Raw genomic sequence first — 26725 nt, forward strand, 5'->3', positions numbered from 1 at the left:
CACAGATTACGGAGACACATTTATTAGCCAAAATGCTACTTAAACTTCGATGGTTCTACAACACAAACATGAACATTGTTTAGCGTTCTAATTATTAACGTCACTTTATTATAACGGCATGTATAACTTAGTAACTTAAATTAGATAACAATAATTCCTCCGAACTAAAGTAAAGCTTCACTGAACACTACAATTAAAATAGCGTAGCGAATGTTTAACCTTTTATATGTATTACATTACATTACAGTCCTCTAGTTTATCTTCGCATCGTTCACACCTGGGTTATCTGCAACCCTGCCGGATGCGGCTCCCTCCGTGGTGGTCGCCTGGACTTGGACGTGCAGCAGTTGCCTATGCTGCGGAGTCGTCTCGAGCAGGATTCTTTGGACGGTAGCTTACACCATTGCCTCGATTCCCGCGCACCAAACGTAGTCGTCATTCTATCCCCTGGTTTCGATATATCATATGATATCTTAGGACTGTCTACTGCCTCTGTACCAGGAGCGATACGATATTTCGCTCCCGATATTGCCTTTTTTATCCTGCTTAGAGCTCTCTGTGCTCGGTTTTCTTCTTCCCTTGAGTCTATTGCGGTTTCTCTGGGTATTGCCGTTAGTCGACCCGGTGGTGGGATACCAATGGGAACATCGTCGTCTTTCTTGAACAAGTGCCTTAGCCTGGATATGATGGTTAAAGGCGGATCAGTGTTGGTACCAATAGTGCATACTCGTGGTCTGTGGTACTCGCGCTCCGATCTGTAAAGCTCGTGCTCCGATCTGTGGTACTCACTGTCCGGTCGGTGGTAATTAGGATCCGGTCTATAGTACTCGCGTTCCACATATTCTCTCTCCACAGGCACAGTAGTCGAAACGTAGGTTTTAGGCGGAAGAGTTGCTGCGCGTCTTGTATATTGTCCATCTTGATCGTAAGCTACATGGAGAGTGCTGATGCTAATAGGTTGGTGCGGTGGCGGCCAGAGTTCTCTCGTAGGCGGTACAGGCGATGGTCGTTCTCCCAACATCCTTCGAGCAAGTTCACCAGGCTGCCAGAGGTAGTTAGCAGTTAAATTCCCGTGCGTTTGCATCACGGCGCGAATCTTCACTAACGCTCTACTACCACCGCTAATCCAATACTGGGCTTCACGCACTTGAAGGTTTTCAGCAAAAATATGCGCATGCAGGCTGTTTTTAAATTGGATCAGTGGTTGTAAATACTAAATAAACCTCTTCTATACTATTAGTTAATCTTTTTTAAAGGTAAGGTTAAAAGGATCGTACGCGTCTTTATCGTCGTAGTGTGTCAAGAACTGTTTAATAACAAACAAGTGTCTTCCTAGAGTCTGATAAGGAGCTCATTATCATAAATATTGTATATCTCCTGTTTCACGCCTTATGTTCAAACACTTAAGAAAATTGCGTCATTAACTGTCTATAATTTATTATTAAGCAACAATGACTCAACTATTGTATTGGTGCTCAATAAGAGTAAAAAGTATATATACGTATTATAAAGTGTTCTATATATTGCAATGGCGAATTAACATTGCTGTTCTTAATAGACATTGAACGCACATTTTTACTGCGTATCTTCTACGTTGACTTATCTTCTTCAAATACGCACCCTCTGCCGCTTATATATTGTATTATACTTTTATTCTGAATTTATTGTTTTGATAGTTCAAATACTTTCTTTCCCTAGATTACGTAAATTTAGTACTACGTTACTTTCAGGACAACGAGAATAAACGAAATATAACAGCAGTAATACGCTTACACGCCACATTATTATGTATTTTGTCAATACCTAAATTCACTAAAGTCTGTCATGATCAGTGTGACTTGTCTAATGACTGCGAACTGAACGACGATTACTTCACGCTTTGTAGATTGCTAACTATAAAACGACAGTTACTGTATTGTATAGTAAGGTTTTGACCTTGTGGTGACTACTCATGTGGCACTGTTAGCCACAATGCATTGAAATGCATGACAAGATTATGTATGGCTTTGTATACGTGTATGTGCACCTGCCCCCGTAGCATGGCCACGCATGGTAGTCGCGACACGCGCGCGATAATATTAAATAAGCGCGCGCTATTGGCAGTCTCAATCAGATCTAATTTAGATAGCCAATAGCGCGTGTTTATTTTAGTTTTACCGCACGCGTCGCGAATATATGTGCAGCCATGCTACAGTGTCTGCACTAGGTAATCTCAATTCAAAATATCTTAATTGCATATTTAATCACATTACACTTAAAAAACACTAAAAGCTGCCTTTGACTTTGAAAGCTTTATGCTTGACCCGTTCATGGACAGTATCGTGTACCAAAAAATTAAATATCAATTTTTTTTTAATATCAAGTGAGGGGACGACCAAGTCGTGCGCCTGATGGTCAGCTACACGTCTGTCCATAACAATTGTAGTGCCACTCCGAGCTTTAAATCGCAAAGATCTGAGGATCACTGCCATTGTGCCCGCCACGTTTAAAAGTGCTTTCCATGTAGTTGCCGCCTACTGCTTCTCCATAGAGAAGTGTCAACAACATACTGACAAAACTCAAAATTATTAATGAATCAATATAAGCACTACAGCACAAAGACAAGTGTGATGTTTTTGTGTATGGCACTATTTCAATACTATACTATATAATGAATGGGTTAAGAAAGAATGGATAACTTGTAATTTTACTAAATGTTTTCAGAATCTGTCATTTACAGAAAAAAGGGAATATAGTTATTTACATGAGTTGACATAGAATTATGTGTTCTATGTTTATATGTAAATAATACATTTTCGTCGAAAATATATGTAACACCCATTACAGCTGTAAGAAATACATAGATATAGATATAAATACAAAGATAAAAAATAAGGTAAAATAAAGTTAATAAATTAAATGCAAACCAAAATCCTTTATCATTCCTATGATCATGTGTACATTATAATGAAAATATCGCATTTAATTAAATGCGACATTTTCATTATATATGTAGATATAATAAATAAATAAATAATAAATAAGGTATCCAGAAAAATATTTCCCTCAAACAAAACTGAGAGCATACTTTCTTGGGCATTTAGTACTTTTGTCATTGTACTTCATTAGGGTTAAATATTTGATGTTTGTAAACTAATAAACTGTATGATTTACTTTACTTTGTATAAAATAATTATATTTATAATTGTAATTTATAACAGCAAATTTATTTCCCAATACTCAGATAATTTACTTTCTTTTAAAGTTTTCAGTTTTAGCTACACTGTTAACAACAAAATTCAGATTTTTCTTAAGAGTACAGACAAGTTCCAATTATTTATTATTTGATGTATATCTATTGTAGTTACTTGGAATATCCTAATGAACTCATAAGTTTATAAGGTATCATTATACAACAATATAACTATAACAACAGTGCTTCAAGGGTTCATAGATGATATAGTACATTGTTTTCTCGTGTCATGCTGGTGTTGCTGCTGCTGGGTAAGGTGAGTTATGGCTTATAAATATCTAGCCATCTCAACCATTGTGGAGAGATGGAGATAAGTTCAAGAAGACCAGGAACATTACAACAAAGATAAGAAAACTTTATAAGATAACAATTATGCCGCCATTCGTTGAATGGGCACATGTGACAATGCCAATCTGTCATTATTTTCCTAGGTGCATAAGGTATAAAGTTACCACAAGAGAAAAGTAGATTTTTTAAGTTTTATTTCTTTACACATTATTTTCTCGGTTTTGAGTTTTTGTCACAAACACCCTTTTGAGTTTTTGTCACAAACACCCGTGCTCTGGTTTTGAATGGCAAGGATGATGGAAATTACACCCTTATATGGACCTTATCATATGGTGATGCAGTGGCAGAGCCCTTCAGGTCTTTGTCATTTGAAGCTCTGAGTGGCACTGCAACTGTTATGATGTGGTAAAAGGAAGGAATGGTGTGTTTCACCAGAGATCCATTCTGCCCTCCTTGTCATAACAAATGCATTTGCATTTTGGAAACATCCGAGATTTTGGCACCTATTGGCACCTACCCTATGTCAATTATGCTAATTTTGCTTAACAATAAAATTGAAAGTAAATAACATACAAAAAACACCAATTACAGGGAGCTGTAGATCTCACTTTGCTGACTCCAGATATGTTAATAACTAACCCGACTTCACTAAAAATGTTGGTTATGATGTGGGCAAAAACCAAATAAGGGGACACTGACCTTAAGTGGGCGTGTAATGGTGACAGTCTCAATCATTGTAGTTGATGCCATATTTTCAGTTCATATACCTGGAACAAGATTTTTTAAATATTATTTTATTACTTGGTTACACATTGTAAGCATAATGCATCTATTAGCGAAAGGAGGTTCAATTTGCCACATACTAGCCAGTGTAATTGTATGTTTTCTTTGTAGAGGGCATTTCAAATGTAGTCAAAAATTCTGTAGAATGTAATTTGACATTATATATTATTAGTATATTATTTCTCACGTTTTTTCTATGACTATTTTATAAATAAAGATCTTTATCAAAATATAAAATCAGTTCTTTATTTTATTGATGGAGCCATAGGAACTCCATCAGTATCAACCCATATATTGCGTTTGTGTACTCTGTAACTAAACTCAGACCACCAAAGGAAACAAATTCTTTAAAAAATAAAACAAAGTGTCTTAAATTGATCCGGAAATCGAACCCGGGATTTCTCAAGTATAACCAATTAAGCAGCGGTAAGTCGTCGCAGATGTCGTCAGTATAAACAATGGCAAATTAACACAAAGTTCTGATTCATACTGGGAGATCCGTAACTACACACAATCTGTTTATCGACAACTATGCGCCTAAATGACGAATGCATGACGAATAAGGTCAAGTTTATTAATAACAACCCGATATAGGCCAATTACTTACACAATCGAATACAAAAGCCATAACTTATACTTACGCGTAAACTATACAAAATATAAACAGACTTGTTTAAAACTGTAATTTACGCTTCTTTGGATAACAGCACTAAAGTTTTTTTATAAAACAAATCACTAAATTTCATTCCATACGGTTGGAGTTATCAAGACCACAAGTCAAAACCGAAGAAAGATTCAGCATCCAGCATCCAAGAATTAATTATTAAACATGTAAGATTCTATTGAAATCACTTTTCGTTTTATCTAAGAGTCTTTTATTATCGATTCACCAAACACAAAAAAAAAATTACGCGTAAACAAACGTAAAATAATTAACTGCACACAACTACAACAACGACGCTCATTTCCCAAAATGAAATTCAATTCAATGATTTTGAATGAAGTTGAAAACAATTAAAATGACATTTCTAGTCTGTGAGAACGTGTATCCGGACGTTTCCGAAACAATAATTAGGGTTGCCAGCTCAGTTATTAAATGAAACGATTATGATTGCTAGTTTTTTCTTCCGTGATTGCAATGCAAGTTGTAAATAAACATCTCGTTGGTATGTACCCATTTCTTTTAGACCGAGAGATCTATAATTTAATTACAATTAAATACATTCCTAAATACAGTATTTTATTATAGAATTATCACGAATGTTATATATATAAAAATAAATAAATAAACACAGAATAAAGCAAAAAGCAAGTAAAATATTTTCTTCCTTTTTCGATTGTTCTCTAAAATGGAAACACTCTATTGATTTTTGGTTTGAATAATTGATGACGTCCAGAAAACAATACCACTTTATAATCATTGAACAGATTTCGTAATATACCTAACAATATTCTTTAATTTTTTACTTTATTTCTGGCAATGTTAATATAATTACTGAGCATCGATATAATTGAAAATAATTTAAAATTGAAAATAATTACCTTATAACTTCGATGGAGGATAGATTTGTGTTAAACAGTGCAGAAAGAATTAAAATTAATTGGTCACATTATCTGTCAACGCTTGCTGCCCCTCCCACTTACCCTGTCGCCGCCGCTTTCTCGCTTTTTTGATGCCGGTAGGATTTCGGCGTCAATACTGTTTTCGTTGGCGCGAAAGATATTAAAGTTAACATAAAAGTGTTGTTTCGCCATGGCTGATATAAGATCATTGGCCGTGAGAGGCATTAGAAGTTTTGGACCAGACGAGAACGATGAACAACGTATTACATTTGAGAAACCCCTAACCTTAATTTTAGGGCAAAATGGTTGTGGCAAAACGACAATCATTGAATGTATACGGTACGCAATTACAGGGCAGATGCCCCCTGGAAGCCGTAATGAGTGTTTTGTGCACGATGCAAAGGTGAACAGATCTACTGAAGTGTTGGGGCAAGTGAAACTCAAGGTAAATTTCATACATTTGTCGCAGTTATTTTGCGACCTCATGCCTTTGTACATACACATAACATATTGTATATTGCAGTTGAAAAATGCCAAAGACAAGCAACTGGAGGTGTCGAGGTCTATGAAAGTGACCTGCCTCAAGCAGAAAACCCGGTTCCAGACTTTAGATTCGTTTCTGTCAGTGATTGATGAGACTGGGAAAACAAAAGATATATCTTCGAGATGCGCTGATTTGGACTTTGTATTGCATGAGGAGCTTGGTATGTACCTATTTTATTTAATTATGGAAACAAGCACGAATATAATTTCGATGTTACTGCATCATTTACTATTTATTATACAGGCTGTATATTTGAAAGTGAGACATATTCATACATGTCATAGTAAATCATGATACAACTTAACATAAACTAAAATAAAATTAGGATATGGGATAGAACAAAAAATAAATCAACAAATGTGTTTTGAAGTGTACATAGGAATAAACCGATTCCCTTTATGCTTGATTTTGAGTGCAATGGGAATACTACCGAGTGAGACAGCAACAATAACAATGATTTCACATGTATGTTTTAGCTTATGTGAATTATTTTTTACTTCACTATCATTGAAATGTTTTACATACTAAAAAAGATAAGTTTATGATTCAGTAACTAGTTATCATTTAATAAGAATTGATGTTTTTGGCGTAGTTAAAAATGTGAAATCAAATTATTTACTTATTTTTTAGTTATTTACAATTTATTTACGTCGCTACCCGCCGCTGCGTCGAAGCAATAATAGTGATGTACATAGTTTTCGATAACTAATGTTGTTCTCAAGTAGTAGTCGATAAAAAAAAACTTAAAAAATATTTTTTGTAAAGTTTAAGTTCATTAGTTTATTATTTCTTTGAGTTCAGAATCAATAATTCAGAATATAACGCACTCTATAAGTATGTCCAATTTTCAAATATCCAGCCTGTATATGAAATGTAAAGAAATAAAATTATGTATTTTATTGTTATGTAATTTAATGTAATAATATACAGATAAACGGACACCATAATTTAAACCAAGTATTTCTTGACAAAAAAAATCTAGAGGTATTAACTGCCTCCATGGTCGAATGGTTACCAAGCTGTTTTGCCACGCAGTGGTCGCAAGTTCTATTCCTGGCCTGCGAGAAATATTTGTATGGCCTACATATATTTCTCTTGTGAGTTTGGATGGGTGTAGTTTGTGGTGGTCTATGGCACCTGCGACACAGGGTTTCCTTCTTTCCACAGGGCTATGAGTGAGTGTGTTAAAAAAAATCAAAATACAAATACAGTTACTTTATTAGAAGTGTAGGTTTGTGGTATAATTATTATTGGTATGTTTTTCTTCATGAGTTTGGTTGTAATTTGTTGTTGTCCATATGTTACCCTAGCAAGAGGCTATAAGTGTGTGCATTATTTATTTATTTTTATTATTTAGTATATTGAGTTCTTAGGTTTTTGCAATTGCTACACATTGGAAATTAAACTAATTTTTATGATCTAAATCGTAAATATTATGTCATGCAATCAGTTAGTCAGCAGTGACCATGGGACCTGTAATGAACCCGAAATATTGGTTGTTTGAAAAAATAAATATATGAGATTAAGTTCCAGTAAAATAGTCTCACTTCCAATAGGAAAAGTATGATATGTATCTAATCACTGTTCTATTTATTTATTTATTATTTAGATTCAAGACTAGAGATCTAACGGATATCCGGTATCTGGCCTAATTTTATTGGATATAGCCCTATTTTCCGGATTCCGGCCGGATACCGGAAAAGAGGGCAATATCCGGCCAGATACCGAATATTTAAAACTGAGAAAAATTCGCAATTGGTACGCGAAATTATTTGATTTATTGTTTAAAAAGGGTAGTAATAGGATAAATAAATAGCTGCTACACAATGGTTTACAAATCTGTTCATTACTTGTAACTGTAAAGAACCATGTAGGTAGGTAACGTAATCTGTAAATTTAGTACTCAAATTTCAAGAAAGGCAAATAATTGTGGATGTAGACCAGTATTTCCGCAATAAGTGGTAAAACTCTGTTCCGTTTATTTTCATAGACAAGACCAGCTACAGAGGACAGTTTTTTGCTAAAGTCTGCAAACTTTGTTAAATTTAGGTACTGCTTGATAATACCAGACCACCAAATTAAAGGATCGCGATCATGATCGATTCGAACTGTCTTCAATTAATAATTGATTTAAAATAATTATATTTTCGTATGAACAGTGTGTAACGAGAATAATAGAATGTATTTATTAATGAAACTGTAAAGTAAATGAGAAAATGTAAGTAGATTTAGAAAACAAATTCTGGCAAAAACTGATATTAAGTTTTAGAATAATTAGATCACATGAAACTGAACGAAAGAGTAACGGGCGTATCAAGTGCTAGGTTTATACTTATAAAATATCTCCTAGACATTTTAATATACATATACATAGAATGATGTAACTGTTTTTAGTTCTTCTCCATCACAAGAAATTTGCATTCAGTACAACAAACAAACAGCACTAATATTATAATATTGCTAAATTGGCTATTTTTTTCACTGTTGACATTTTTCTACTGTGTATTTGTTTGTATTATTCAATAAAATTATCATTTTAATAAAACCCAAGTGAAGACAACAAATCAAATTGTCAATGTGAAAGTGCAATCATCAATCAATCAATCACGGCGATGCGCGCTGTAAACTGGTCGCGACATGGTTGTGAATGTGGGTCCGATATCCGGCGGTTGCTCGCCGAATATCCGGCTAAATCCCTATCCGTTTCATCTCTATTCAAGACCCTCTGAGACCAGAGAGAGAGAGACAAGTGCCCAGCTGTGGGACCTATATCATTTGATATATTGCATACACACAGTACCCTTTAAATGTAAGTTACTATTTATTTTGCAGGTGTATCTAAAGCAATCTTGAACTCTGTAATATTCTGCCACCAAGAGGACTCAAGCTGGCCTCTGGATGAGGGCAAGAAGGTAAAGGAGAGGTTTGATGAGATCTTTGATGCTGACAAATACAGTGACTGCTTTGACAGGCTCCGTAAACTGAGGAAGGATTATACTCAAAATCTCAAGATGCTGGGTAAGTTTTAAATGTTTTTTAAGTTATTATTGGGGTGTCGTCATTACTAGTACTTACAATATAGGGACAAAATCTACAGTAATAAATAAATAAATGAATGATCCTCATGCTATGTTGAATTCTTGCTAAAATTTAAAAGAACCTCTCCATAATGACATTGCTCCTACAACATCTGGCACCTGAACAACAATCGGTGAGTACCTTTACGCCAATCGGCAAATCTGTAAACCACAATGTCAATGTAGTGTACCCCAACACTCCCCTCGTAACGAAAAAAGTCACAACTATGCGTACTTATAAAGTACGCATATAACGATACCGCCAATGAACACTACGCCAATTTTATTGTTTGGTCATTTTCTGTTATTTTTGTAAACAACCATATTATTTACTAATATTATGCTCCCCGAATTTTGTGAAAAAAAATGAAAAAACAAAAACAAAATTCGAAACAAAAGGAAACAAAAAAAACTAATTTTGTGACAAAAAATAAAGAAACAGAAAACAAAATAAAAACAGAATAGGTTAAAAAATTAAGTTCGCGTAGTGTTCCTTGGAGGTATCGATAAGGCAGTTGTGCGTTTTTTCGTTCTGAGCGCAGAATAAAATGAAGAAGCTGAAATATAGAAAGCAAACTGTTCTTTGGAACTTGACTATGAGAATTTGCTAGATGCCTGATGGAACCAATACTCATGCATGCAGAAATTTTTCTAAACCATAAAGTTTGTCTGTTGGCAAATCATCCACATTTATTAATGTGTAATTTGCCATTTTCGCAGAACTAGAAGCAGCCCATTTAAAAGAGAAGAAGCAAGATCTCGATAAAAAGAAATCGGATACAGTGGATACAGAGTCGAGAATATCCGAGAATGAGCTGAAAGTTGCAGAGCTTACTAAAGAACTGAAGCCAGTCACTGAGAAAATTGCAGCTGTAGAGACATTACAGAGAAATTTGGTCCAATGGGAGACTAAGAGAGACAAGATTAAGACCAAGTGAGTATCGTGATATTTTATATGATATTTCTATGATACATGAATATTTTATGAGAAGAAAAACGTTAAATGTTTCCCAAGAATCTTATGCTTATGTGTACAGGGTAATTTTATTTTCCTTTGTCTATTTATAAATAAAAACAATACTCTATATAATTATGTTTAAGTGTATTTATTGGTTTTAATATTTAATCTACCTTGTATCATTTCAGGTTAGAGCATAACAAACAACTTGAAGAGGATTTGAAAAAAAATATCAAAACTTTATTTGAAGGCACTACAGAGGAATTACAAGCAGCAATCAGTTAGTATTTAGCTATAAATCCAGACAACTGGCTACTAGGGCCGTTATTCAACTTAAGAATTCTACATTTTTTCATATAATTAACAATGAAAATGTGTCTTAAAAACCTCCAAAAAATGTACAGACACAATAATAACAACAAAACAAGCTATAACGTCAAATGTAATGCTACTTTTAAACGCAATCTGGACATTTATGTTTGGATAATAAAATGACGATATTTTATTAGTTGTTAACAATTTGGGAAAGTGCATACCTCCTTGAGCTGATTTACAGGCTAATACTGTTTCTATAGACCAAGAAAATTTTGTGGATATAAATGCAAAACGGTTTATAAAACCTCACATCTGTGAAGAACCTTAATCCACATTGGGCCAGTGTATTTTATTGTGGTCTAAAAGTCTAGGAGAGACCTGTTGTGGACTATATAATATAGATTGTGGAACTATCGGACATTTGAATGCATTTCTCTTCTCAGCTTTGGTGACAAAATCTTTCAGTTTCTAATTTGTTTTTAGACAACTATGAATCAACCAGCAAAGGCAAACAGAAAGAGCTCAGCGAATCTTATAAAAAGATCACGTCATTCAATAAAGAAGAAGAAAAGATTGCCAATGAGAAAACTTCAAATGAGATGAAGTACAACAAACTGATATTCCTCGAGAGTCAGAATCAGGAGAGAATTGATAAAAGGAATAAGTGTATACTGGAGACTGCTAAGATGGCTGGTAAGTCACTTATACTTAATGCTTAGTTTATTCTTCCAGATGCTCCACATTGATACAAATTGTTTACATGATGGTTGCTAAATATAATAAATTATATAAAATCAAGTGTGAAGTGCCTAAAATAAGTTCACGTCACTTTATTTATATGAACTGGCATCTATCAGGAAAATTCATATATCCATTTTTGTTTTTGTAATGTAGAAGTCGAAACACCAGAAACTATAGAAACAAATGAGGACGCTGAAAAAGGAATCGCAGACTTGACTGAGAAAGTGCAGAGCCTTCGGCAAGACCTGCAGGCGCAAAAAAAAGCTGCTGATGCAGAAGAGAAAAACTACCAGAAAAGGGTTGATATTAGTCGGATAGCACTGGTGAGTTAATTAATATTTGAAGGATGTTTATGATTTACATATGGCAAAGGGTCCCATATTGTACAATTCCCATCACCTTACCTAAGAAATTAATTCTCTAGCTTAGTAGGTTTTTATTAATATTTAATATATTTAATGCATTGACTTACAAATAAATGGACGACGGGTCTAATACAAAAACCACGAAAAAAATGTCCCAAGTCAACCTATTCGAAATTTAAATTGTTATGTCATCGCAGTATCGCGCTGTCCGTAGAACAAATGAAGACTAAAGCGGAGTGTCGCGCTCTGTATACGATTTTAGCGCCTTACAAGTGCGGACACTTTTTAGCGCGGACCCGACGTCCATATAATTGTAAGTCAATGATTTAATGCCTTACATTGCAGCATACCGTGTATATCAGTTTACCTTTGTCGCATACAATGTCAAATACGAAGCTTTATTCGCATCATCAATCATCACAAATCAATGTGTCTTTTACTTTGGTCGAATTACCTATTTGACAGTAATTGTTTTGGATAAAAACGGGAAACGGTTGGGAACCACTGCCCTGTAGATGCAGCAACATCTCCCTACGATTTAGTGAACACAAATAAAGACGGATTTAAGTAATCTTTAAACTACTTACAGTCGCGGCATAAAGAAAAAATCTCAAATAAAGAAATGGAAATCGCAACGGCGCGCAAAGATATCAACAAGCTCGAGAAACAGATCACTGATGCTAACGAGGCCAAGACGCGACTTGACATACTCGAAACGAGGCTCAAGGCAGCTGAACAGTGAGTACAATGCTACCAGTTCGATGGTCATACAAATAATTATGTCACAAACCTGAAAAGTAACTGTATTCGTATTTTGATAATTTTTTTTGAACGCACTCACTCATCGTCTCGCGGAAAGAATGAAACCCTGTGTGGCAGGTGCCATGGACACATACATAGACAACCACAAATTGCACCCACCCAAGCTCGCGAGATAAATAAATTCTCCCGGCCCGGGAATCGAACCCGAGACCTCTGCGTGACAGACCAGCATGGTAAAACCGTTCGGCCACGGAGGCAGTTACAGTTGTATAAGCCATATAATGCCAGAATAATTCCCTAGTCTTAATATTCCCTGTACTATGACTACTACAGAATTAAAAATTATCTCTCTTCTCATCGTTATGGATACTACCCAGAACACTCACAATCACATTAACCACCCATTTGAGAATTGTTCTTACTAAATTGCTCCTACCGAGAGTCCAAAAGCGTCCAAAGTGCTAACTGCTAGTCCAACGAGTGCGTCAAACTCATAAAAAAACTAAAATCAAATACATACAAGTTTATTTTATTAATTTCTATCAGTGGTTACTGCGTGACACAGTGAATGCGTCCGTTTAATGCCAAAAGCAGAACCGCTTTTAAGTTTTCGTTTTATTTTTTATGGGAAAATCTAGAATTCTCAGTTTTATGGGTAATCCCAAAACACCCTAAACCAGAACTAATTTAACAAATGTCTCAGAATTAATCCTACTGACAATTTTATTGAACTCCTCCTCACCATATTATTGAAACACTGCCAACTTGACAGAGAATATGTGCAAGCCGAGAGCGAATTAAACAGAGACGAGTGTCAGCAAGAGATCAATGATGATGAGAAAGCATTGGAGCAGAACGAACAGGAGCGCGAAGAGATTTCTGAAAAGGTAATTAAACAAAATCAATCAATCATTCTGATTTTTTTAGAGCATGATGTTACACAATACAATTTTCATTTCTTTTTATTTGTATTGTATAAGCCACATAATTTGTAACTTGTATAGCTCTTAGCTGTGACTTGTTTTATCTACTTAAGTCTTATTACAGGCTTAAAAATAGATTTTAAGACTAAATTTTCGTTGTTATTGTCAATATTTTGTAGATTTTTACTAGCTAACATTTGTTTATTAGTATAAATATTTTTACTCGCAATCCTTGTGACGATTTTTATTTATTTTTAAGTAGATCCTACATTGGAGATTGCACTAAAGACCTTGAATTAAATTTCTTATCTGTTGCATCTTTTTCTTTAGTTATAATTTTAGTTTTATTTGATAATTTCAATTAGTTTTTTAAATGAAGTAACTAAAAAAATATAAAAGCATGTACACTGTGTCGTTTTAAAATATATTTAAGAGAAATCGCTCAGTAAGTGTACTAAATTATTACTATTCGTTTTTGGGCGTTTATTTTGCGTACACTTGACATGACGTGTGAAAAGGATAAAACACATCAGCAAAGGTGAAGGACCTTGTCTTCAACATTCAATTCTTAGTACAAACTCCAGTGTAGTATAGTCCCAAAGTTTATTGGGAGCTCCTTGTCTAACGCTCTCATGTTCAGTAGGTACCAAGAAGAACGATTATTCTGAAATTGAGGCGCTCTACTTCAAACAACCATAAACCCAACAATAAACACATCTAACACTTGATGTAATTTTTTAAACACCGAACGAATGCTTCAATTCTGTAACGAAAGGTTCGTGAGACGAACCGCGCTAATGCACTCTTACAAAATACGATTGTGTGCGTCCTTACACGGCGCGCGATGGCGTGCACACATATAAGTCACGCAGCTACGTTTTATATGTAGTTGCCATACATGTTCTTATTCTGCTATGGTACAACTCTATTTTCATTTCTGTATGTGGACCATTGTTTGAGCTGCCCGTAAATTTACAACCTGTAATGGCTGTAATCTCTATTATTTGCTTCTATAAATAAATAAATGTAAAAAACTGAATGAATTAAAAATGCATGATTCCCAGTGAAAAATAACACTACGCATACTTCAGACAACTAGAGGCAGAATTTTTTATTAATGTCATAAGTACAATTGTCACATCATTGATCTGAATATGTTACATTCTTTGTGAAATACCAACAGATATCCAAACTCCAAAAACAAGCAGCAGAGTTGAAAAAACGGGACCTCATTGAAGACCAACTAAAAGAGAAAAAGAAGCAACATGCTGTCCTTCTAAACAAGCATAGTGAAGCATTAGCTGATTTATTCGGTACAGTGCCAGAGAGCGATTTTGCTGTTAAGGTCAATAAGTTTGAGATCAAGGTTCGGGGCGAGGTTGACGCTATTAAGAAGAAATTGAAGACTCACGACAAAGAGGTAAGTTAATTTGAAATTTACCATCAGCTTTTCGGTGAAGGAAAACATCGTGATGAAACCTGCACGACGAAGAAGTTTCATAACACTCGGAAAACGTGTGAAGTCCCCAACGCGCATTAGGCCAGCGTGGCGGACTATGACCTAAACCCCCGCCTCAGAGGAGACCCGTGCCCAGCATTGGGACGTATAAATGGGTTAATGATGGTGAACGTGGTTAGGTATATTGCATTTTAAAAGTATATCTAATCGTAATACGATCGACTGTGTCATTTGTAGTAAATGTTTTCTTGTCAGTTTCAACTAGCGTATAAGACGCGGCTGAAGTGCGCGTACACAGTTTCGCTTGATAATTACAAGTTTACATACGATTATTTATGTCAAATCGATTAGTGATGAAACAGGCTTCTGCCTCTGCGACTTTATAATGGAGCTTAAATCGAAAGTTTACATGCGCCACTAACGTGTCGCGCGCGCTGATCACTAGCGCGCGTTTTTAGCAGTTTTATATTGAGTTATGAAACCAAAAAACCGACCTCAAAAGTTTGTGTAATTACATCTATTTGCCAACTTTTATTGCAATCGGTCGCCAGAAAGTACGTGAAACCAGATTCATCCCCTAGTTTGCCACCCTTAGATATCACCCTTAAAGGTGGAATATTTTCTTCAAATTTAAATGAGACCACTGCCGAGGTTTCCTCTTTCCGATAAAAAAAACCAAATCGGTTCACAAGTTATCGCGTAACATACATAAAAAAATATACAGTCGAATTGAAAACTTCGTTCTTTTTTGAAGTTTTATTTGAAACTATTTGGTTGAGATCTTTATAGTATTTACAATTCCGCCACCGCATCCACTTCCGTTGCTGTTCTATGTATGTGTAATTGTATTGGTAATTTTATATCACAGCTAACAAAGCTGGAAACAGAGCGCAAACATGTGAGCGAAATGCTGAAGGGCCGCAAGAACGAGCTGTCCAAAGCTGAGGAGAAGATGTACGAAGCCTGTGGCACCACGCCTTACGATGTTAAGCTAGCGAAGCTTATTTCCACTGTTGAAAATCTGCAGGTAAACACGAGCATGTTATTATAAATATATACATGGTGTAAATGTATATCAAAATTCTTTGTTTAAAATTGTACTTTAAATTATACATTAGATCATTCCCTACACCAACAAGGCATGGAATTTTCAAATGATGTGCAATCAATGAGTAAATTGATATTTTATGCATTAATTGAGGCAGTTGACTTAATTAAGATATTAGTCATCCATTTGAAATGGATTTACTAACGTGGAGCCTTAGGCACAAGGTTTTATTCTAAACTTAAGGAACTTTACCATTTTAAATTTTTTATTGCATTAACCATAACTGGTGTTGCCATGCGACCGAATAAAGCCGAACATAGGTCATGAAGTGGGACTTCTCGATTCAATAATAGATGAATAATAATAAAGAAGACTGATTTATTGAATTTTATTGGTATATATACATATATCATTCGAATTTAAGATTTTTTGAAAAATTAACAAAAAGCTGGCTTTCCATTTCAAAAATTCACACACAATCCTTAAAAATATATATCATGCCTTTTTACCTAAATATCCGTATTAAATGGTTTAAAATACAAAATGGCAATGTTACGATATCTTACATGGATTCAGACTACTTCAATGTAGTTTGTACAGTATCTTGACTTCGTTTGACGGAGGAACAACATCAACAAGGCTTAACGTTTAAGGAATTCCCTCGAGATGTTTTCCGTCATCTTTAAAGAAAGTAATATTGGATATCAAGTCTGTGAAATTATCTGCAAACTTACAACTTGCAGTCGCATAAATTTGGGCTATAGTGTATCACACTGTATACTGTTGTTTCTTTTTAGAAGAAAGTACATGATAAATTAATCAAGACCACAAAAATGTAATCTGTTTTAACAGGACGAGAAGAATGTTATCAACTCGTCGATGATCGTGGTCGCTAAATATAAATCGAAGCTAAAAGACAACAGCTGTTGTCCGCTTTGCAACCGAGGATTTGAAAGTGAGACCGAGGTAGGTACAATCTGAATATTTTGTTATTAGGAATTAAACCTTACATAGCAAGTAAATATTATATATTCAATGCTATTATATAACAAAAAAATACATTGTAAGTGTTTTGTAAAAAATTATATCTGCAATACAACATTGAACCTTTCAGTATCGGAATTAGAATATCGAAATGATCTGTCCGAGATTGCAGTGTTAAGAAATTCCGGAACGAAAGCTGAGCATTATTAAAAACGGTATAAATGTTTCAGGTATCAGATTTAATATCCCAGCTAACGACTCAAGCGATGAACGTACCGGCTCAACTGGAGAAAGTGACAGAGGAGCTGCAGCGCGTTTCGGCCGAAAAGGACGACCTGTTGGCCATGAAATCGTTGAATGAGAAAATTACTACTTTGAAGGAAACTGACATACCCAATTTGGAAACTAGACTCCGTGATGTTGATAAGGTATGTATGTAGTTTTGTAGATGATATTAAATTAGTACTTTGTCTCCTTTTGAAAGAGTTCGTCGTCGTCGTTCGTATTTCTGCCGCCAAGCAATAATGTGTGCATTACTGCGTTCCTGTTTTGAAGGGTAAAAGTGTTGGTGAAATTACAGTCACATGGGACTTGTCAGTTTATGTCTCAGAGTAACGGGCGCAGTGGCAATCACTTAGAACGTTCCGATTTAAAGCTCCGAGGGGCACTGCATCTGTTATGGACAAGGGTATCGTTTAGAACAAGGTTCGCGACTTGTTCATTCCATCACTTGGTGTCATTAACACAAAATCACGTGTAGACGTATTGTCATGCGTCGTAGTAATAGGCATCACAGCATGATGACGCCTTTGATTAGATGGTTACCGTTTAAGAGCTCTGCAATAAGGTAAGAATCGTTTAATACAAAACTATTGACCACTGAATTCCCATGTTAGAAAAACTCTGAATAAATAATGAGAATGAAAGGTACGAAAATGCACGCGGAGTTACATGGTAAGGCTTGAGTATAAAAAAATGAATATTCTCTTGACAAATATCCCTTATCGTAAACGTGACTACTACAAAATTTGTTATTATGGTAACGTACTAACTGAGACGCACTCACAATTTGATTAAAAATTGCAATTTTAAAACACATGAATTCCGTGATGTTTTCCCACACCGCAAGGTTTACTTCCTATACTACATCAAGGGTAGTTACAAAACGAGGCTACAATTCAATTTAGCGACATGAGGCGACTATTATTTTGTCTTTTCCAGTCATGTTTTAATATGCTTTGAGAAAAAGAGACAACAATAACAACAACTACGGCGAGCGACCCGTCGAATATAAGTCGCTTACTAAACCGTTTCATCATAGATTGTAATTTGTACAGAAAATAACAACCGTGCAAGAGACAATAGAGGAACTGAAGAAGTCGATGGCGGAGCCAGATCGCAAACAGCAAACTGCCAAGCAGATCCAAGGCGACATGCCGCTACTCGACCGCATTGTAGCTGAGATCAAGGCCACTACGAGAGAAGTAAGTTCCATATATTCAATTAATTAAACTATGCACAGACTTCCGCGCGCTATGCTCCTGACACCCTTCTCACATCCTCCACTCGCGTCAACCATTTCATAAATACCCAATAGATCTTGGTACTTTTGACTATCTCTGATTGATACGTTCGCCAAGGTCGACCTTCCCGCGTTTCTCTCAACGTTCGCACTATAAATTAATGTTGTTTTTATACTAACATACGGAATACTCTATATACAAACCATCGAAGCGTTCCTATTTCTATTTACATTAAAATACTGGTAGAATCAATTATTAACTATTGTTAACTATACTGTGCTGTAATTAAGATATTTTCTTTTCAGTTCGAGTCACTAAAGACTCAATGCGAAGGCCTAGATATGGACATGACGATTGACGAAGCGACAGCAAAACAAACCGAGATCAAGCAAAAAGTCACCGCTCTGAAAGCAAAAATCAAAGCCGCTCAGGCCAAACTTAATCAATACGACAAGAAAATGCGTCAAATGACTGATAAGAAGAACAAAATTAAAGAGGAATTGCTTAATATTCAGAAGAAGGTAGGTTGATTTCAACTAACAGTAGAAAGAAAACCGACTTAGCCGTTATAATCACTATTCTTCTTCTTATTGTATCGATAGCATATATACATGACATACACTATACATATTGCTTGTCGTCGTGGTGAAAGGATTTGCCATTCGGCGTAAGGTATTCGCCGATTGTTGCCCAGAGTGCACCAGACGTACAGGAAAGGCACACCATTGGTTGCTGAAGCATAGCTGTTGGAGCAACCTCCACTTTTGTAGATCTGAAAAGTCAATACTTTAATATGTTAGTTTTTAATTTGGTATGTTTTGGTTATATCACGCGCTTTGAAATTTTAATAAAACCATGTCAGTGTGGAAGAAACGCAGATCATCTCATTTTTAAAACTTTTTATTCACTTTGCTGGCCAAAAAGAAACTAGTTCTCCCCATGTTATAAAAGACGAAACTTCATGCTGGTGCTTCGGCGTGCAGAGAAAGTATGACTGGAAATAATGTAAAATACCTGAAATGGTTCAGTAGATTCTGAAACAAGTTTCATTTTCATAATATAATAGCTTGACCAAGCACTTTAAATGCAATAATTTCTACCAGGTACAAGAAATAGTGAACTTGCAAGAAAATAAGAAACAGATTGAAGAGAACCGCGAGCGATTCGTGCAAGAGCTGGAAGAACTGCAGAATGAAGTCGCACCGCTCGAAGCGCAGCTAAAAGAGAAAGAAAATGAGAAAAGTAATGTCGTAAACAAAAACAGGTACGTACTTCGTCCTACAACGAATCCGACAGTCAAAAACACATCCAGCTTGACCCCTGGAACTGTTCTTATTGCATGCAACATAGTTTAATTCAAAAGTTAAGTGTCAAGCTATACATGCTCTTGACACTGCACCGCTGTTATCTAATCACAGTTATTTTAAATAAACTTATTCCCTTTAAATCGAGATGCGTCTCATCTTGAATAGGTTACAGGGCCTAATAAAATTACTTCTACTTGGCAATAGAATTCCAGATTACTTTTCGTCATAAACCAATAACTCAATAGTACTGCTTATCACGATACAAGATAGCGTAGTCGAGCATTTAGTATCTATTGGTGCACCAGATGTCGCAACGAGTACCTAATAGATATTTTTGTAACTAATTTGTTTTATATTGACAAGTAGTATTTTATCAAAGCTACTCTAATTTCTAGTAGTAACCAACAAACCAACTAGATGACGCTTATTGCATAGATGGTTATGGATAGTGCCGGCTATTCTTTTGTTTTGTTTATAATTAGAACCAACGTGTAAATTACTTTGTAACACACAACGCCGTCTATTGACACTCATACTCGTATTTGTCAAAGTTTAGACAATAATTTTAGCTCATTATCAGTATTTAAATAATATTACAAGGAAAAAACTGACTTCTTATATTTCTTTTTAAAGAGGAATTAATTGGTATCCACGGCCATTTATATAAACTACTTCCAGGCCATTGATTAGCGCTATCTACAGATATAAGACGAAGTTTTGATACTTTTCATAGCTACGATCTGTAGTATAAACCAAATATTGTCGTAATTCAATATCTGGTATTGAGAAAATACAGTTGGAAAGTTAAAAAAGTACTGAATGCATTGACTTACATTTATTTGGAAGTCAATGACTGAATGGATCTTATTGCGAATAATGCGATTATTTTTATTTAAAAATAAAACTTAGTTATTATAAACGAAAATATATATTATGGTGGTATTCATTCAGTTATTTTTTTTTTTTTTTTTTTTTTTTCAAATCGTATTTTCTTAGTTCGACAATTTTGAGTTATGACAATATTTGGTTTCGTGTGCGATATGTAAGACCGTTTTCTTAGAAACATAATAGAAGTGAAGATCGAAGAAAAGAGAGGCAGAGGAAGACCGAGACGAAGTTATTTAGATCAGATAAAGGAAAAAGTTAATGTCGTGTTGTATCAGGAAATCAAGGCTAAAGCGCTAAACAGAGATAATTGAGATTACTCCACCGACAAGAGCCTAGCTCTTAAATGAGAAGAAGAGAAGTGCGATATGTTAACAAAGGTGTTGTTGGCGCTGCAAAAAATAAAAATATTGAAGAATCGTGCAAATATGTGAAAGTTCTGAAAGAACATGATTTTTTATATTATATTGTGCTTAAAATTGCAAACAAACTACTTATTATCTTTTTCTAAAATGAACCTAAAAAAGTGTCTATATTTCGTGAATCACTGACAGTGACAATTTTGTTTACATTTATGATCTCGAATCCCATGCGAGTAGTCATTCACAGTCATTTTCTTCCATATGAATAACTATAATATAAATATTTTCATCCGTATGTAAGTATAGTATAAATATTAATTTTACAGGAGCGCGATAGAACTCAAGAATTCTTACATCCAGAACATAGTAAACTCTTTCGACAAAGTAAAATCCATCGTCTCGGAGATCAGACTACACAAAGAGCGCAACATCCAGCGCGAAATGGACAAAATCAAAGAGGCAAATGAAAAGCTTATGGAGAAACAAAAACAGATTATGGTCGACCGTGATGCGCTCACAAAACGAATTGATACTTTAAAGGATGAACTTGCTAAACAAGATGTGAGTTATTTTATTTTTACCTCCTTTAGGGTTAGAGTCAGTTGGTAATAGTATTTTTTTTTTGTCCTTCTTAGGGCAGGCTAAGGCGTCTAATAAGGCATACTGCCAAATCTTAAATTTTTCTTCAATTAAATTAAAATTTATCTTATATTGCCATCATCAACAGTTCGTAGTCCACTGCTAGACATAGGCCTCTCCCAATGCGCGGCATTTCGCCTGGTCCTCAGCTCGTTGCATCCATCTGCTGCCAGCAGCCCTTCGCAAATCGTCACTCCATCTGGCCAGAGGGCATCTTACACGTACGTTTGCCGAGCCGTGGTCTCCACTCAAGAACTCGCTTCCCCCATCGGTTATCGGTTCTTGAAAAGATATGGCCAGCCCACTGTCACTTCAGCTTGTTTATTCTACCACCTATGTCGACGACCTTAGTTCTCTGTCGGATAACCTCGTTCCATAACCTATCCTTCAAAGAAACTCCGAGCATAGCCCATTTCATAGTTCGCTGAGCTACTTTCATCAGGTGAACTAACCGTATCGTGAGGGCGCATTTATTCGACACGAATTTCATCGTGCTCACCCCGCGCGGCCGCCGCGCGGTCGAAGAGCGGAGTCCGCGTTGCCGCCGCGTAGCGACCGCGTGCGTCTAACTGTCATGGCAAAATACCCTCTATTTGTTTAGCTTTTACGTTTTAGTTTAAATGAGCTTTCCGGGCACGCGGGCTGGCCTGGCTTGAATTTGGTCTACGCGGCGGCCCGCGCGACGGCCGGGCGGCGGCTGGGCGGTAATTTTATTGAGAAGAATTTAAATTTTGTTGCATAATAAATAGAATTCAGGTCGCCATTAATATACATGAAGGCGTGGTAACTGGGCGGTCGCCGCGCGGCGGCCTCGCGAAAACTTTGTTCTCGTGTAACTGGGCGCTCAGTGTCTACGGCTCGGCTACGTATGTCATAACAGGTGTCGTGTATTGTATCAATTGATATCCATTATACTTACACTAAAAATTTATTCATATAAAAACTATAACTACAGAAATCCGCATTTTTTAATCTCCTTTAGTGTCAGTGAGGATCATTATTAGTTTATTTTTAAGATATAAATAAATCTGGCCAGCTGACAGCAAATGTTTATGAGAAAAAAAACACACTGGATTTTGCATTTTTATAGTGAAGAATTTAATTTGAATTAAAGCACATTTGAATAGTTATTTGTGCGTCTTAACGATTTGTAATAGTATAATTGAATGTTTGATATTTCTAAATTATTAAATTAAACGTAACATGCAGATAACGTTGTTATTTTATTCCTAGTAAAAGTCATGTACGTCTTTTAATGTGGTAGAGCCTTTGAGGTGAGGTAATGCCTTTTGCTGTATGCACCCCACGCGAGTCTAGCAGGCTGAAGACTGTAATCGATTTCCCATGTCGCATTTGTGTTATTAGTATTGTGTGATCTGTGTGAGTTGTACCACAATCAAACATCCTACCGTACAAGTAATTAATTTTTTTTTTCAGATTTACAAACGCGACTTGGAAGATAATTACAAACTAAGAAAGGCTCAAACTGAAATAGAGAACTGTGCCAAAGATGAAGCAGAGTTAAATGAAAAACTGGCTGGAGTCAATATGGAAATGCTGAGCGAAAAGGAGGAACTAATCTCGAAACAAACTAAGATATTTAGAGAGAAATCGGAGATTCAGGGACTCTTGAAAGAATTACATGTAAATAACATATCTACTTGATTTGATAGTGTAAATGAAACACATAAGTATGTTCCTCAGAACGGCTCTCTTAAGAAGCGGGTTTGACCATACTAGCCCAGTGCAAAGGCCTCAAACGTCATTGAAGAATTTTGTGAACCTTCTTTCGCATGCATGCCATCACAATATTTTTCTTCACTGTTTAAGCACTACATACTTGTAAACTAATTTAAAAAATTGTTTTTAAAACAATGCACCAGGCTGTGTATGTTAATTGTAATTGTTAATTCAAATTGGGACATAAAAACAGTGTTATTTATTAATAAATTAAATAATTCGTCCAGGGAAGTACACCATCTTACCTATTTTCGCCGTCAAACACTAATATGAGCATTATTGCGTTTCGGTTTCACGGGTGCTGGTGAAATTACAGGCACATGAAACTTGTGGCGCAGTGGCAGTGCCCCTCAGATCTTTGCGATTTAAAACTCAGAGCGGCACTGCAACTGTTATGAACAGGCGTGTCTACTTAATTTGGAAATACAGTTGAAAAAAAAAATTGTTGCGTACTTTTACGAGAATTTAGCCAAACATAATGCTACCATTACAGGTAAGACTGACACAATTAAAGAACGAGTTAAAAAAGACACAAAACAAAGACATTGAGAAGAAGTACAGGGAGAAGTTCTACGAGTTGTACATAACAAAGGCCATTGATAAAGATATTAAGGACTACGGCGTCGCGCTAGAAAAGTGTCTGATGGAATTCCACAGGGAGAAGATGGAACATATAAATTTGATTATTAGGTATGGACACACGAAAACTTGTAAACACCTGTTTAAAGGTTTTGCACTCGTAACATTTTGTTTAAAACAACGGCGAGTCTATGTCCACGTGCCTGTAGGTAATTCGCTACTGTGTAGATTCTGATATTTATGTCATAACATATTATGTCCAGTGGAGCGCTGTAAAGACGGCTTCTCACGGCCCGTTTTTCAAAGGCAAAACGGGCGAGCTCGCGCAACGGGTGAGCCCAGACGACCCTCTTCCCACTCCGCGTTGGCGCCAGCCGTAAAAAAACGGGTCATGGGAAACCGCCTTAATAGACATCGATAACTCCGGCTTCATAAAGTGAATAACCTCAATCTGCCTAATCTTGCACATCAAATTGTTTGATTCTTTTCAATAATACAAATTAATACTTTCAGAGAAATGTGGAGGAAGATCTACAGAGGAAACGACATTGATTATATCGAGATTAAAACCGAAGGAAGCATATCCGCGGATTCGGAACGCCGAAAATACGATTATAGGTAAGTAGATGAGTTATATGGACGTAACTTTGTGAAATATGAGGGTAACTTTCAATTAACGAAAATTACTCGGAAACAGCACAATTGCAGCAAGGAAAACACAATTGATTGTTGTAAAAATACCGTTAAAATCTATGTAAAATTTTTAATTTAAAATGGTTTTAAACTTGAGTGCATTGAAGTGCATTATAGTTTCAAATTATTAAAATCTCTTCCCAACGACAAAATCATATATTTTTTAGCGTTTGAACCAATCGATAGTTTTAGCATACAGTCTAAAATGGCTTGAGTGGTTTAAGTTGTTTTAGCGAAATTTTACTGGTTGTTTAATTTGTGTATATAAAATGTTCGAACGCAGTTTGAAAGGATTGAATGATTGTTTGTGTGATTTGGGTTGTTTCAATAGATTACTACACAAGCGGCTAATTTGAAGGCGCCCTTAGTGAGTTTAGTGTTAGTTTATGGTTAGTGAGTACCTACGTGGCGTGAATCTCGTCACTTTACAACTTTGTTAGCAACACGAGTTCCTCCGCTTAGTTATCTCTTTGCACATATTCTTGCAAAGAAAATTGTTTCTTCTTTTTTAAGCCTATGTACCGTCTGTGAAGCTACTTTTCAGATTCAAAAATATCTTTGTTACAAAGATATTTTTGAATCTGAAAAGTTGGGGCTCTTTACCCCAACAATCCCATTTATTTTCAGGGTAGTGCAGTCAAAGAATGGAGTGGAAATAGACATGCGGGGAAGATGTAGCGCTGGACAAAAAGTATTAGCCTGTCTCATTATCAGATTGGCTCTTGCAGAGACATTTAGCTCCAGGTAAGAATGGTTTGGGTTGTATTCTTGTGATGATGTATTCTTGTACAGGAAATTAAAAAACTGATTTGAGTTTGGGGGTTTTTACGTAAATACAAACGTTTGTTTTTTAAAGACTGACCAGCAGCGTACGGGGCATAATGATTAACTTTATTATATTATAATTCATATCGACTCTCTTAACAGTCGTAACCAGTGTTAGACATTTTTCACAACAATGTATTTTCGGTTCGGCATTCACGTCTTAGATTGTAACTCGTTTCTGTCTAGTTCTATTAAGGAGTTCTATTCATATATAAAAAAGGTACACTATAAGATCTACGACGTTATTGGAGAATGGTGAGTTTTGAAATCCAAATAACGTTCTGTCAAAAATATCAAATATGACAGTTTGTGAGAAGAACGGTGTTATACACTAACATAGTATTTAAGTATTTTAAATTGTTATATTGTGATATAGATGATATGAAATAAATTATTATATTCTTGGTTGGTGATTGGTAATAGGTTTTGACAATAAGTCAAGATGTCGAACCTGGAGACAAAAACATGCTCAAAAACACCATTCATGTTGCGAATGCAACAGAATTTTTGTAATTAATGTAATTTTTTGTTCGAAGCAGTAAGTAAATGCAGTATGTAAATCAGGGGGTTAATTTTGCACCAATCAACTAACAGCACGTAATTGATATCCCAACTACTTATTTTTTGTATAAACTAACAAAGTTCAAAAAGACGGCTCACTTTTAATTTGTTCTTCCCAAAGAAACCACCACCACAGGCACTGTGCCAATATATTACAGTCACTTATTTTTTAACGAGCTAGTCAAGATATACTACATATTCTTCTTGGGTCTGGCTGCTACAATTAATATTTTCAATAATTATTTGTTTTAGGTTTGGAATCCTAGCTTTAGACGAGCCTACAACAAATCTGGATTGCGAAAACGTCCGAAGTCTGTGCGGTGCGCTCGGGGAAATAGTCCAGGAACGAATGAAACAGAAGAATTTCATGTTTATCGTCATCACTCACGACAGAGAATTCATCGAGTCCCTTGGTAACATTGACAAAGTTTCGCATTTCTATGAAGTATCAAGAAATGATGACGGAAAGTCTAGAATTAAGAAAATCCGTTTTTCCTAATTTGTCTCTTAATTAATAATAATAAGAACGTTTATGTAACAGTGAATTACAATTTATTTTATAGCCATTC

General features: G+C 35.6%; 3 protein-coding genes across 4 annotated transcripts in view; 1 reads left to right on the forward strand and 2 right to left on the reverse strand.

Moving 5' to 3' along the window:
• The window catches only part of LOC113236057 (transmembrane protein 47), a 29320-nt gene extending 24234 nt beyond the window's left edge, over nt 1-5086 (reverse strand). The window contains exons 1-2 of the mRNA XM_026472054.1: nt 4945-5086; nt 4220-4287 (exon numbers count right to left, since the gene is read on the reverse strand). Of these exons, the coding sequence (XP_026327839.1) occupies nt 4220-4270 (51 nt within the window). The 5' untranslated portion in view covers nt 4271-4287; nt 4945-5086. The remainder of the gene's footprint in view (nt 1-4219; nt 4288-4944) is intronic.
• Nucleotides 16-1145, reverse strand: LOC113236056. Its single transcript, XM_026472049.1, has one exon. It carries the CDS (start codon nt 1082-1084, stop codon nt 272-274), a length of 813 nt encoding a protein of 270 aa, XP_026327834.1. The 5' UTR covers nt 1085-1145; the 3' UTR covers nt 16-271.
• An 853-nt stretch (nt 5087-5939) lies between the features above and the next one.
• LOC113235722 (DNA repair protein RAD50) lies at nt 5940-26725 on the forward strand. Of its 2 annotated transcripts, XM_026471591.1 has the most exons (22): nt 5940-6311; nt 6390-6570; nt 9243-9428; nt 10208-10421; nt 10634-10725; nt 11244-11453; nt 11655-11824; nt 12456-12604; nt 13401-13515; nt 14735-14971; nt 15879-16037; nt 16911-17024; nt 17273-17470; nt 18380-18526; nt 18871-19086; nt 19669-19829; nt 21446-21680; nt 23196-23402; nt 23992-24188; nt 24591-24695; nt 25398-25514; nt 26409-26725. In XM_026471591.1, exons 1-22 carry the CDS (start codon nt 6057-6059, stop codon nt 26653-26655), a joined length of 3912 nt encoding a protein of 1303 aa, XP_026327376.1. In that variant the 5' UTR covers nt 5940-6056; the 3' UTR covers nt 26656-26725. The 2 variants fall into 2 exon arrangements, with proteins under 2 accessions (XP_026327376.1, XP_026327377.1); XM_026471592.1 differs by lacking the exon at nt 9243-9428 and having other exon boundaries at nt 6390-6532; nt 10287-10421.

The sequence above is a fragment of the Hyposmocoma kahamanoa genome, unplaced genomic scaffold, assembly GCF_003589595.1.
Source record: "Hyposmocoma kahamanoa isolate Upper Pololo Valley unplaced genomic scaffold, ASM358959v1 88, whole genome shotgun sequence".
Taxonomy (NCBI): domain Eukaryota; kingdom Metazoa; phylum Arthropoda; class Insecta; order Lepidoptera; family Cosmopterigidae; genus Hyposmocoma; species Hyposmocoma kahamanoa.

What these genes read in the sequence shown, in the direction of transcription:
- LOC113236056 (XM_026472049.1), bottom strand. Translation starts at nt 1,084, where the DNA reads ATGCAAACGCACGGGAATTTAACTGCTAACTACCTCTGGCAGCCTGGT.
- LOC113235722 (XM_026471591.1), top strand. Translation starts at nt 6,057, where the DNA reads ATGGCTGATATAAGATCATTGGCCGTGAGAGGCATTAGAAGTTTTGGA. An exon ending in TCAAAATCTCAAGATGCTGG is followed by an intron (nt 9,429 to 10,207) that starts GTAAGTTTTAAA and finishes CCATTTTCGCAG; the next exon opens with AACTAGAAGCAGCCCATTTA. An exon ending in TGAAGACTCACGACAAAGAG is followed by an intron (nt 14,972 to 15,878) that starts GTAAGTTAATTT and finishes TTTATATCACAG; the next exon opens with CTAACAAAGCTGGAAACAGA.